This window comes from Pleurodeles waltl, chromosome 8, assembly GCF_031143425.1.
Source record: "Pleurodeles waltl isolate 20211129_DDA chromosome 8, aPleWal1.hap1.20221129, whole genome shotgun sequence".
NCBI lineage: Eukaryota > Metazoa > Chordata > Amphibia > Caudata > Salamandridae > Pleurodeles > Pleurodeles waltl.
This window is the reverse complement of record NC_090447.1, coordinates 879,098,737-879,113,422: the sequence shown is the minus strand read 5'-3', so window position 1 is coordinate 879,113,422 and position 14,686 is coordinate 879,098,737. Positions and strand designations below refer to the sequence as shown.

The 14,686-nt window shown below is 42.6% G+C and overlaps 1 protein-coding gene across 9 annotated transcripts in view; it reads right to left on the bottom strand.

Annotated features, from left to right (window-relative positions):
* Window positions 1–14,686, bottom strand: part of DOCK9 (dedicator of cytokinesis 9) — a 989,328-nt gene that overhangs the window by 731,091 nt on the left and 243,551 nt on the right. For 3 of the 9 annotated variants that reach the window (XR_011194943.1, XM_069205170.1, XM_069205172.1), the window contains exon 1: window positions 9,646–9,879. The exons of the other annotated variants lie outside the window; for them this stretch is intronic. Coding sequence is in view for 2 of the 3 variants with exons in the window: in XM_069205170.1 (XP_069061271.1) it covers window positions 9,646–9,762 (117 nt within the window). In the remaining variant the exon portion in view is untranslated. Of the gene's footprint in view, window positions 1–9,645; window positions 9,880–14,686 lie in introns of those variants that run through there. 9 annotated transcript variants of the gene reach the window in all.

Here is a 14,686-nt window from a genome sequence, read left to right as displayed (position 1 = left end):
GCTCGACAGGCCTCACAAGTATCCTCCTTGTGTTCTGGTGACAAACACAAGTTACAGACCAGGTGTTGATCTGTATATGGATACTTGTTATGGCATTTTGGACAGAAGCGGAATGGGGTCCGTTCCATCAGCCTTGAAGAGACACGTGGCCGGGCCGACCAGGCCCCGACGGGGATCGAAAAAAAAACCAAAGGGCCACCGGAGCTCTTCTTAATTCGGTGTCGATCTGTTGTAACTAACCCGATACCGAACGCAAACAATACCGACGATTTTTCCAAGATTCTAACTAACTTTCCGACCTGAAACCCGGAGCGAAAAGGAACACGTCCGAACCCGATGGCGGAAAAAAAACAATCTAAGATGGAGTCGACGCCCATGCGCAATGGAGTCGAAATGGGAGGAGTCCCTCAGTCTCGTGACTCGAAAAGACTTCTTCGAAGAAAAACAACTTGTAACACTCCGAGCCCAACACCAGATGGCGGGATGTGCACAGCATGTGTATCTGCAGCTACACATGCCATCGAACATATATATATATATATATATATATATATATATACACACACACTAATGTTTCATTTTGTCCGGACTGGTCAAAAGCAAAAATTTGAAAGTAACAAACAAGTAGCTGGGTGCATATACCAAAGGTAAGTAAACCCAGTAAGTAGTGCAAATAGAGAAGATAATAGAAATGGCACTCAAAGTAGACAAGATAGCGAACAGGCACCATTATGAGAAACCACAGTGGTAAAAACTGTGATATTATTCCAAAGATACTGCCAGACCAAACCAATGAAATGTATATATTCTTTAGTACAAGAAAACCCCAAAGCAATTGTTTGATAGTGTTTCAAAACTGTAAGTATATTGATGAACCCACGTGGAATGGGTATGTAGTGCCCAAAATAAAGTAAGAACTGTAGTGAGTCAAATAAACGGAAGAATGCGTGCCTAAAGAAGAAAAAGAAGAACAGCGGCCTTAATCGTACCTAAAGTATGGGCGGAAATGTAGAAAGTTCCAAGGTGGGATTTTGTACACATAGTAAAAACTGGAAAGGAAAACAAAGCCGTCAGTAAAGTAGTCAAAAAGGGGCTAGCAAAACGGGAAAGCAGAAAAATGGTAAAGATTAATTAATTAATTAAATTAGTTACCTGTTTTAGACAAGTAAATAGGTGCGCCCAGGTAGGAAGTGTAGATCAAATATTAAGTATAAAGATAGGAGGACCTTGGTAAGTCCTAGCGTAGTCCTGGAAAAAATATGCAAGAGTAAGGCAAAAGGCTGCATGGTACGTCAAAAAGGCTGACGCGTACGTAGGTAGAACTAGTAGGGATATTGGGTGTCAGTAACGTTAGATCAGAGAGAGCAAAAAGTTACATGGATGAGTAACCCACCGATAGGGTCACTATTGTTCAAAGAGAGGAAGGAGGCCTACCTGTTAAGCAGATTCCCGCGTAACGGGAGTCAGTATGAATGGCATCGTGGGAAACTCCGGTGTTAAATGCCAGATATGTCATGGAAATGGACAAAGGACTACTCGATAACGAGTCAACAAAATAAAGGAAGGTCGGAGAAAAAGAAGTAATTTTGCCAAAGCAGTGTAAACCACTGCTAGAATTGAGACAGGAACAGTAGGGAAAGGCGGCGGCCATGTTGAAAGCGGAAGAGAAACTGTGAAAGGAGCTAAAAGTCCATATATGAGCCAAACAATGTAAAGGACACCACATGCAAAACTAAGAGTGTTAAACAAAACACGAGTAACAGTAATTGGACATATCCGTCAACATAAGAGCATTAGTACCTTAGAAATCAGGTTCAATGTACAGTTTGAGACACAGTATTAACATGGTCATAAATAGAAGACAAGTTTGCACATATATTATATATACCAGTAATGGCGACAGTGCGTGCATATGATAGTACCAATTAGATACTAAAGATAAATATTACACAGAGTGCTTATTCAAGTGTGCAATGCAAAGAACATTTACACCATGTAAACAAACCAAAGACAATAGTAGGGGTAACGCAAATTGTCAATACAAGTAAAACATGTTGGAGAACATTAGAGAGTACATAGTACAAAAAGAAACACATATAGCCTATGTATATATCCATAAAGTCAAACATGTGGTAACATCAAGATAAATTGTTATAAGTAGACACGGATCAAAGGCCATTGGCCGTAAAGGAATGTCAAACCCCCATTTGTATACAGAACGGAGATAAGACGCAAAGTCAAGTGTAGGTTAGGAAAAAAGAATATCCATACTAGGTTGGTATAGCAAAAAAACAATTGCAGACATGACTACACATTCGATGGGTGCAGGAAAAAACACGTATAGTACTAAAGTTATACATAGAAAACCGTAAGAAGAAACAATGTAACAATAGTGTAAACATGAGGGGGATACCATTGAGGGGGGTGGTCACATTTATAACAAAACTGAGTTAAGGTAAGAATACATGCAATTAACTGTCAATGTTAAGACCCTTTTCTACGGCCCGTAATTTCAGTATCCATTTCGCCTCACACTTACGTAGATCCTTAGTTCTATCCCCCAATCTGGGTGATGTGGATACATGGGTAATGCCATGAAATCTGATATTGAGAATGCCATTCTCTTCATGTTGCAGGTTGAAGTAGGCAGCAAGAAGATATGTGGCAATATGGTTTCTAATCGCTCTGATATGTTCTTGTATACGTTCTTTGAGAGGGCTAATTGTACTGCACACGTAGATGAGTCCACATACACAGATAATACAATAGACTAGTATTACAGTTAATGGCATTATTGGGGCTAGAAGGGCTTTATAAACTCTCACCATAGAACACCAGTTTTACAATGGATAAGAGACACAATAAACTGCTAGTCACAGCTTAACTTCCGTCTCCAAACGCCTTACCTAAAAGGTTTAAAGAACACTTCTGGGGAGGGGGGGCAACAACTTCCACAACTGTGCTCAATTCTCAACAGTAAGGGGTTCATTACATATTTTTGGAGCCGAGTGACCTTCTCTCAAAGGTTTACTAACTTGGGATAGCATCCTCGTCCTCTATAAGAAAAATCTCAACAATAAAAGGTAACAAAAGCTACCTTACATGACCTGCCAAACTGTCTTTGAAAGTCTCAGGGAAGCTCCAGCACATCAGAGTAACAACACATCCTTTTCTTAGGAGTGCTTCAAGCTCTTCTTAAAGCATGATGAGTAACCCGTTTTACCTTAGGAGAATTTATATGTTTAACTAAACGTTTATTTTCTACCAACTTGAAGGAATGTTGTGGTACTAAATTCAACGCTGGTTAACTGAGGACATTAAAAACTTTGCATCTGAACTCAGTGTCAAGAAACAAAATTACCTGATTCACCGCATTCATTCTTAATCTGAAAAAGAAAAATGTTGCAGGGCCATAGCAAGTCTGGTATTAAGTGAGCAAAGACTAAACAGTTGAAACAGCCCAGAATACAGAAATCCGAGCTAATTATAAAGAACCTTATTAATGCATGAAGAAACATTCTTCTGCAGAAGTCATTTTGGTCTGTGGGGACATGCTATTCCGCAAAGGCCGCACATTTCCTCTGGAACAGCTGTTTGATGCCCCCTCTCATGTGAGTATATTTGCTCTCTGTTTTCAAACCACTGGATGCATTAACTCGGAGCAATGCTCAGCAAACCAGCTGGCCGAAAATAATAACATTCCAACTCAAACTGTAAATCGCTAGAACCCACGCAACCTGGTACTACTTAGTAAAATAAAAAAAACGCAACATTTCTTTAAGCAATGTCTTTACTGAACTAACTCAATTTTTGTTGCCTAAAAGAATTGTTTTGAATTACATTCCTACATTTGGACTAACGCACACAGCATCTTTCAACACCAACAATCCCCTCCTTGGCAGGCTCTCAGGGGAAATGTCTTCTTTTCCCTCATGTTTGGATTTAAAGGTTAACTGGGTAATCCATCAGGAGCCAGGGAAATAGGCCAAATGTAAGAAGTAATAGGGTAATTGGGAGCTTGAGCGAAACACTTGTTTTTAGTGGTTTAATAGATCATCATGGATCGACCACAGCCCAGTTGTGTAGTGGTCTTCGAAATCAGGATAGTACTGAAAGAAACATTCCAAGGCTAACCAGACCCACAGTTTTGAAGGGGAAAACCTGGAAGAGCTTTCACCACGACGTGAACAGTGTAAGCTATAACCAAACAAGCTGGAATACGAGAACGGATATAACTGCAGAGGAATAACTTGCATACTAAGCGTCATGTATGCCTTTATGGAAGGAATTGGCCATCCAAGGACCTTAGGATCAAACAAGAATGATCTGGGGATATTTTCTAGAAACAAAAGAAGCTCATGGTTGCTGAAAATTTCAATAATTGAAAAAACTCAAAATGACCATGAACGTAAACCAGTGAAAGAAACCTGATATGGTACTTTAAATGGCCTTCCAGGTATAGGTCACGACACACCACAAGTCAATCCAACTTAGAAGAACCGGTCAAAGAAGACTTCCTGGTTGTTCATGGTCATTCATTCCACAGAGAGGCTTCTGTTTGATGCATTAGCAAACCTACGAGCATGATGTATGTGGTCAGTACTGTTCCGATACCACAGCACAAACTGAAACATTTATAGAACATATTAATAACCTTTAATAACTGAAATTCTCATATCCCAGGCTTGTACTCCTTTGGCTATTAGTGTGTCTTTCTAGGATGTTACAAATGAAAAGTGATTTAAGATACATGGAAGCCAACAAAAATGCGCATGCACCTATGCAAACAAACAAACAACTCAACTCTGTTTTGAAAAGCAGTGCTTTTTTTCTGGGTTAGAGTATTCAAAACAGGAGTTTTTTACATGCATTTAATGACAGCAATATACTTAAACCGAGGCCTTCCAGAATACTGTTCTGCAACGTTGGGAGTAGATCTGCCAAAACCTTCTAAACCTGGTATGCCCGAAGCATAGTTTAAAGCCATGTGCAGCCCTTCTGCGTCCAGACCAACATCTAACTATTCTCTTGGGGCCAGGAACATTCACAGTGGCCTAACACTACAAGAGTGATGTTACAGAGTTTGAAGGTTCTGAACTGTTGCCAATCTCCATACCCAACCCCAAGGCTAAATCTGCTGGTTGGTATCTTTTCACATATTACGTGGTGCACTGGTATAACCACAGTGCTCAGAATTGGTATAAGTGCACTATAACTAGTCCCACCATGTGAATGGGGGAAGCTTAGATTTCAGACTGGGGGCATCATTCCTCCTCATTCTCTACAAAACAAATGGTTTTGTAACTCAAGGAATCATCAGCATCATGCTATGTCACAGGAGTACAGCTACATTATATTAGGAATCATTTCCTCAGTTCAAATATCACTGTAGCCCATGCTGCCTACTTAAATGTTTATGAAATTCTCTAGTGGACAGATCCTGGCAGTGATTTGCAGTATAAAATGCCTCAAATTAATAAAACGTATACACAGGGAAAACGCCACACTGCTTCACAAAGAGCCAAAGCTCTCATACATTGCAACCAAAGTATGCAAAACAATGCAGTTTTCAAAGCAAAAGAAATACAAATATTAGATGGTTCGGTGAAGTCACCTACCCCTAAGCAGAAAGGCACCTAAGGCCTCCAGTTCAGATGAACAAAGCAAGGGAAGCACTAGAGTGACATAAGGAAATCATAATGGAACCCAGGAAAGGTGTAGTGGGGTACCATAGGGGGTGCTTTAGTGAACAACAGTGACTTACAATTGCTTATAGATATCTGGTACATCTGCAACATTTGCTTTTCATTAGGCCATAGTCACCCTTCCGATATGACCTTCTGCAACAATATTTTGTGTTTTTTCTAATGTCAAGTGTAGGAAGCTGGCTCTATATCAAAATGAAATATAGTGTGCACACAGTCCAGGGGTTCCCGGAGGGGCTTGACAGAGGCAATAATAGATCATATGAATGCTCTATTTGTGGTAGTGTGGTCGAGCAGTTAGGCTTATCAGAGGGTAGTGTTAAGCATTTGTTGTACACACACAAGCAATAAAAGAAAACACACACTCAATGACTTAACTCCATACCAATAGGTTTTTATATAGAAAAGTATTATTTCTTAATTTATTTCTAGAACCACAAGATTCATTTAGCAGGTAAGTACATTAAATAAAAGGTACTTTGCATAGTAATACTTAGAACTTTGAATAGAATAAACAATATACACAGTTTTCCTTAAAATGGCAAAAAGCTATTTTAAAAGTGGACACAGCAGTTTTCAACAGTTCCTGGGGGAGGTAAGTAAAGTACAGTTTTTGAGGCAAGTAACAAACTTACGGGTTCAGTCTCTAGGGCGTAGGTAGCCCACCGCTGGGTGTTCAAGATAACCCCAAACAACCAGCCACAGCAACACAGGGCCAGTTAGGTTCAGAGGTCAAACAGGAGCCAAAATAACATGGGCACCTAGGAGACAGAGGGTACTCCGGTTCCGGTCTGCTTGCAGGTAAGTACCAGCATTGTCAGAGGGCAGACCAGGGGGGTTTAGAGGAGCACTGGAGGGGCCCCAAGTAGGCACCAAACACGCACCCTCAGCTGCACTGGGGCAGCCGGGTGCAGAATGCAAACAGGTATCAGGTTCCCAATGGAACTCAATGGGCGGACCCGGGGGTCACTTAGGCGCTGCAGGCAAGGTACAGGGGGGCTTCTCGGGCAAGCCACCGACTGGGCAGGGAGGAGAGCAACCTACTGGTCACTTCTGTACTGGTGGTCGGGTTTCTCTCAAATTTGGGGTCTGCGGGTGCAGTGCTTCTTCAGGCGTCAGATATCTTCGTCCCGGGCAGTCGCGGTCAGGGGGATCCTCGGGATTTCCTCTGCAGGAGTCGTCGTGGAGGGGTGGAGAGGTCAGCTCAGGGTGGACACTTGGTCGGAATCGCCTGGGGGTCCCGTCTGGATGGTTCATCTGGACACGAGCCAGGGGGGGCAGGTGCAGAGTAGTTTGGACTCACGCTTCTGGAGTGAAGTAGGAGTCCCTTTAAAGATGATTTCTTGGTCTTCTTGCTGGACAGGTCCGCTGTCCACAGGAGTTTCTTGGTCCTCGGTGAGGAAGTCGTAATGACGAACTCCCATACCATATACTCCGTATGGCTACCCTGCACTTACAATGTCTAAGAGTTGACTTAGACACTGTAGGGTCACGTTGCTCATGCAACTATACTCTCACCTGTGGTATAGTGCACCCTATCTTAGGGCTGTAAGGCCTGCTAGAGGGGTGACTTACCTATGCCACAGGCAGTGGGTTGTGGGCATGGCACTCTGAGGGGAGTGCCATCTCGACTTTGTCTTTTCTCCCCACTAGCACACACAAGCTGCAAGGCAGTGTGCACGTATTCAGTGAGGGGTCCCTTAGGTTGGCATAATACATGCTGCAGCCCTTAGAGGCCTTCCCTGGCCACAGGGCCCTTGGTACAAGGGGTACCTTTTAGAAGGGACTTAACTGTGTGCCAGGGCTGTGCCAATTTGGTAACAAAGGTACAGTTTTTGGGAAAGAACACTGGTGTTGGGGCCTGGTTAGCGGGGTTCCAGCACACATCCAATCAAAGCTGGCATCAACACTAGGCAAAACGTGAGGGGGTAACCATGCCAACAGTGGCATTTTCCTACATCAAGATAACAGTTTTGTTTACATTTAACAAAAAATAAAATGTCTGTCCAACAATGCGATCTGTGAATTTCTAGTAAGAGCCAACTCATATCTAGTGGAAATCTCAGTTGTCCACTAACAAATGTTTTCTCCTAGATCCAGCTACTCCATTTTTGGGGGGATGAGATTAAAACTGTTTAAATGCACTGACCTGCATTTGCTTCTTGGAAGTGGAAATCGGGGTCTAGTGGTTTCTGTGGCTTCAGTAAGTTCTTTATTTTGCCCATCAGAGTACCCCTTATTTTTGTTCTTCAAGACATATAGGCTGTAGTCCAATGTCCAAAGCAATTTGCAGCAACTGGGTTAAAATCAATACTCACTGATAAACTGAAATGTCAGTCGCCAATTGTGGAAATACAGATGCTGGTGAAAAGCAAATGGTGCCAAAGTTGAGGAGGCATGAGTAAATTGTGAAAACAACGAAGGCTGTGGTGTGAGGACTGAAATGTCGAGTACAGCCACAGATGAAAGGGAATAGTGAAGGGTACAACAGAAGACTTAAGGTGTGAGATAGAGCAAACACTACAAGGGATAGAGAATAGGAAGAGACGAGCCGAGATAGAAGAGATTAGATTAGCAGAAAGGGGAGCATGCTTATAGTACACATACTGGACACTATTGGGGGGGCTGCCAAAAACAAGCCATCCCCATGTTACAAACCGAAAACCTAGGGCAGAGATTATAATGACGTAGGAAATATATTTGCATTCAGTTTTTTAGAGCAGTGGAGGATTATACATTGTCAGCGGCTGGGCAAACCTTTTCAGGGCAGGTAGAGGTTGTTCTTCTATAGTGTTGTGTGCTCGTATATTACAGACAAAACTTCGAGTAGCAAAAGAGGTCGCTGTTACCCATCTCAACATCACTCATTTAATTCTCCTCACTTGAGTGAAATGCTGAGACAGCTTCGCTAAAAGTGAAACCTGTGATCTAAAGAGGTATCTTAGCAACACATGTCTATACATTAGCATCTGAACCAGTATCAGGCAAGAAGAACCTTTCTGTAGCCCTGAAGATCATTGTGAAAAGTCGTCCCCTCGAGCAAGGACACTAGTGTTTGTGAAATATGAAGTGACAAAGAGCAAATATAACAAACGGAGGTTCCCGGGGGCTCTGGATGTAATTATATGCAGGTAGTAATCTACATTTTCAATACACTGCTGCGGCAGTACAACTGTACTAACAAATGAAGAAATATTCTCTACATTTTTGTGTATACACCCTTATTGTATCGACATTTCTTGCAGGCATCGTTACACACAAGCTGGGAGAAGGAAACCCAATGTTTGCTTCTAACCACTCCCTCAGAAACCACACAATCTCTCAGCCCTCTGTTCACTGTGGCAAGCCGTGCCAGGGCTTCATTCAGACCGGTTGAGGTTTCTTTCAATAAGGACATAGTTCAACTAACCACCGCGGCAATACACTTCCCACTCGAGCCCTGAGCCCACAATTCAACTATCAATGCAATTTTCAAACGTAGGAAAACTGTGTTTGAAACCCAAGCCAGGCAAAAGGAACTCACTATTAACGACGTTTCAAAATCACACAAAAAAATCCAAAGCAGTGAGCGCAGAGCAAGATTAGGTCTCAAATGAGGGGTGGACGCTCCACGAGACTTGTTGTAATAGTTACATCTACTGCATCCGGAAGACCCTGGTCATATTCCCGACCCGACTCTTAACCACACGGTGTGACCCTGAGCAATCACCGCATGTTCCTGAATCTCAGTCGACAAACGTAGAAGCGTTTAAAACCGACAGGCGCTAGTTTGGAGAGCTTTACAAACTGGTTAAGTACTCAAGTGTACCATTTGCTTTCATGTATGCACCTTGTGCCGCTCTAAGAAAATAATTGCCTCTCGGACCCAAGTCGATGGGAAACAAATCAGCAGCCCTTGCCGCGCGCGGGGTAGTTTGAGGGCACCGCGAGGGTCTCTTACCCGCTCCTGCACGGGGGCGTCAGGCTCCACCTCCGGCGGGCCCGCATCCTTGTACTGCTGCGGAGACTCGATGACCAGCTCCTTCTTCACGCTCCTGCTCGCGGTCCTCGCCTGCATCCCGGCCAGAGAGCGGGCCCTCGGGCTGCGGGGCCCCGGCTCCTGGTCTCCTCGCCCGCGGCCGGCAGTGTGGAGGCGAGGGCGCCGTTCCCAGGCTCACCGGCTGCAGAGTGCGCACTCGGGCAGGGTGGGAATGCATGACAGATGAGGGCCAGCCTCTGCGGCGGGGGAGGATCCGCTTACAGCCACCCGTCCTGGAAGCAACCCAAACAAGGCTCAGAGCGCCGCGTGCCCCGCACCAGCGCAGCGCGCACCACTCTGCAAGCACCCCACCAGGGAACAGCAGCTCTCTGGGAATACACCACTCATCGCACACTGCTCACGATTAGGGCGAGCCTGGCGGTTATTGCGATAACCAAAGACTGCATGCCACCGCAATACAAACTTTCCTAACTCCGCAAAGCATACTTAGGAGGCTTGCCCACTCGTCTATTGTTGCTTAGGTTGGCTGTAACGTACGTTTTCTCAAAACAGTGTAGGAAGCAGGCTCCTTTCCACTCCGAAACACAGGCGGAGCTGGGAAACCAAGATGAAAATATTTGGACAGGTGTTTTTTATTTTTCAGTGCTCCACTTCAGAGACAACGCCGCCTCATCCAGTTTACTCATTTCCCAGTTCTTCTAATTGCTGCAAGGTATTATGGCAATAATAATATTGTTGATGCTGTATGTAGTACTCAATCTAGGGGTATACGAACCGGCAATTTTTGGCGTTTTTCAATAGAGGTGGGCAAACCAGACAGTTCATGGGATGAGCCGAGACAGAGATGTAAGGGCCCGGCCTAGCTCTAAGAGCCAAAACAACAGCCAATCCAGCAAAAAAATATGATTTTAATTAATTCTGTAAAGTAATGGCGATGCATTGTGGAATTAGCCGGTTTGCGCCATTCATATAGGTCGTTTACTGCCTACAACTGAGTACAGTCTCTGCATCACTTCAGAGGGATGCCTACATCAACATGCCCACTAAGATGTGACCTAGTCACTTGTTTCACTAGAGTGAGACCCAGAGGTATACATTTTAATTTTGACTTTCACACTTATCCCACCTATATTGATCCAGAGCAAATAATTTTACTCCTAAGCACAGCAAATCCTGCATTCATCCATTCAGAGAGCAGTTAACAATAGGACTAGCGCTACAGTTACTATACAGAAAGAGGACATAGACCGTTGCGCGCGTACACACACACACACACATATATATATATCTATATATATATCCTCCCTTGCAAATCCTGTGGACAAAGAGCCATCACTTGTACACATATACTGAAGCACTCACACAGGCACAACTACCGAACTGCCACCACTATAGATGCCTCTACAGACTCCCAAGTTCCCTATTCATGCACATCACACACTCCCTTTATCTGCCTATTTTACTCTATCTTGCTTTTCTTTCTCTTAATACTGTCCACTCTCAATACGTCTCTTCTATACACATTTGACACCAAGGGACTAGTAAAAAGTTCACTCATGGACAGAATTTGACTCGATCATTGCTTGATAACTTTGGTTCTCACAGAAAGAATATGGTGTGGTACAGTGGCAGAGGGTTTGAATTCCGTGATCTGACCAACCTACTGCGTTTGACTTTTGAGCAGGCGGAGTGGGGCATCCAGGTCTACTTAAACATTACTTACTTTATGTTGTTACCACATGTAACAAGAGAGACAGATGTTCTTAAGTTCGCTTTCCTAGGGTTTTCCATCATAGATGTGTACACTCTCCCAGAGCCACATACCATAAAGAAAAAGTAACCCCTCATTTAAACACTAAGGTAAGGACACATTTTGTGGATGCGCCTGAGCCCAATGCAAAAGTACACCCCGTGGCCAACGTCTGAGCAAAACACCACTGCCCAGCTTGTACTCAATCTTTGCATCAGGACCTCTGCTAGCACCTATTTCAAGGAGCTCCATGCAAACTTGTAAAACATTACTCTACCTTCAAATCTCTCCGGCTTGTTCATAGAGCCCTTCTTAATTTAGTTTTTTTACCAACTCAGGTGTAAATTTTCACTATTCCACTCTTCGACCCTACTCCTCTTTAACGGCTTTAATTCCACAGGCCAAGCAATACTGTAGGGGCAGAGGCTCTTTTTTCGCTTTTTAGAACTAAATCTTGGAATTCTCTTCTGGGAGTTATCAGGAATATTTCCTGCCCTTCTCAAGTCAAGAAAAAGCTCAGGACTACTCATTCACTAGTGCTGCTCTTGTCTTTCTGCAGAGGCTAATCATCTAGTGCAACCAAGACCTTGGGGGCATTTCTTGCACTTTATAAATATTGTTAACATAACAAAACAATGTTATTGGAAGGACTGCCCAACATCCCTACCACACACTGTAGCCTTACCTAATATTTACAAGAAAAAATATGAATATGTCTATGGAGGAGATTATTTCAGAGAAAGCACACTTATGTACTCTCTGAATGTCCTTTTCGGTGAAAAAAATGGGAAACATTTGAAAAAAGTAGTATCTGTTTGGTGGTCAAATGATTTGGAAAAAATCGCTTTCATAAGGTCTTTGCAAACACTTCTATTCCCTCCAAGGGGGTTAAATGATTAGTCCATTTGAAAACCCTCTCACCACAAACCCCCATGGGGGGTAATCAAACACAGAAAAAATCTGCAATAACAAACACTTCCTTTTTTTGCATAGGCAGGGATGTAGAAGGACAGAGGGCGATAAAGGGGGTGGTGTCTTGGAAACTGAGAGCTTGGATGCCAAGCAGATGCCACACAACTTAGCTCGTTTTTGGCTTGTGAGTCTTAGTGAACTTAAGGTCAAGCCCGAGTTAGATATCTGGCCCGGTCCTCTAGCTTCTTGCCCAACTCTACTTTGCAACTTAGAATATTCTTTTTTCAATTGTGGCACCTTAAAGTTGTTCTCAGCTTGTGAAGTAAAACAAAATATATATAAATGAATAAAAAGAAAGAAAAAAAGACACCCCCCCTGCCACTTACAGAGACAAGTTTATTCATTCCTGACGAGCAGTGTATTTGACACTGCTGGAAGTTCCAGGCAGGACTTTGAGTAGCACGAAATAGGAACTTTTCAGCTCAGGGGTAGCCACCATTTTTCTTCCCAGCTGCTAGTCATTCCTTCCAGGACCCAAGTGGTGGTGGCAAAAATAATTCCCGGCAACTGCATATAAATTAAATTGGATTTATATATATATATAGAGCTTTCTATCCCCAATGAGGCGCTGAAGTGCTTTACGAAGAGTAGTACCCTATTACGGAACCCAAGTTTAGTGGTTAATCTAATAGTTATTGTTGATTATTCATGTGCGCATAATAAAACATTGCATGCATTTACTCCAGTTATTTTATGATATATCAATATCAGGTAGGTGTGATCACTAGAAGGAGCAATGTGGTTTCAGGTGAATGGCTGGTGAGAAAGATAGGCTGGCAGATATTAGGCAATGTTAGTATACAGGGCTAGGCTTTTATAGATGAGAGATTGTGATCCATGTAAAAAGGTATCAACTAATTGCAGAGTAACAGTAGGAAGGATTGAAGCTGACAGGCAGGCATGCGACTGAGAGAACAATATACTCAGAAATAGTAGGTATGCAGAGGATGGAAAGTAAGAAGAGGGTCAATACCAAGAAAAAAACTATGTCAATGTCAATTGTTAATGCAGAGTTTTAGAAGTATAGTGGGAGAAGGCTTTCTGAGATACCAAACAATTAGAGAAGGTAAGCTGTAGAAAGAAACAACATTGTACCTAGTGGTTCATATCCAGTGCAGACAGATTAAACATGTTTTTGAGTTTACACATCTGAAAGCTGAATTAATTACTAATAAATTTACATTGATTAATAGTTAAGAATTTACATGAAATAGGCTAAAATAGAAAATAGTGTGTTTTGGAGAAAGTGCCCACTTGAGTGGCCACCACCACCCGTACAACAATTAATAAATAATTCACACTTATAGTTTAAATAATGTGCACATGTGAAATAAAATGTATTAATAGACCATATGAATGAGTCAATGTTATGTATTTTCTTAAATAATATTAAGCACTGATTAATTTTGAGGTATGGGCCTAGCCGACAGAGCCTCATGTTAAGTCGCATGGCATAAATAAATGTTCGTAAATGTTTTGTGAAAGCAGAGAAATAATGTTGTCCATTGTTCACATTGCGCTGACCAAGCGATTTGTAAATGTCTTAAACTTTCTCATGAGAACTGCTTATTGAAATGTCCTGCACTATAAGTTGATACTTTGTAGACTTGATGCGTGAACAGAAGATGTTCCCAGGCCTAGAAATAGCCCCGCTGACTGGAGCTAGGATTGCAACTAAAACGTTACGTAACGAAGATGACGATGAGAACGGGAGATAAAGAGCCAATCATCAACGTGTGAAAGCTTGTTTAGTTATAGTTCAGATTTAGGATTTAGAGTCTATTGGTTTGACTGTGAACGTATGATTTTCTGATGAGAAAATGCTTTTTGGATTTTAGTATATCCAGACTATGCTTTGCAGAAGGGAGTCAGTCGCTTTTTCATTCTAGTCCTGTCCTACTCCAGTCCCTGTCTCTTGTAAGTCAGTTCAGTTGTTCTATCCCATTGTCTACCCCTTGGCATTCCTGTTCATGGAGCACAGCAGTTCCAGAAGTTCCTTTTCCCCCATAACCATCTTCATAGAGAAATCACGTTAATGCTGTTTACCTAGTTCAATGTGTTTAATTGGTTCAGTCAATTTAGAGCCCAGCCATGACTGAGCCGTTCCTTTAACAGTCCTGTTGCTGAAGATGACTAGGGGGATGTCCAACTGACGAAGAAATCGCAGGTTGCTGACCCACTGAGGAGAGATTTAACGAAATGCTATTGTTTCTTTTGTAGATTTTCGTTATTTCTTTTAGGTACCAACCGCTATTTTGATAGAACCCTAGTTAGATATTT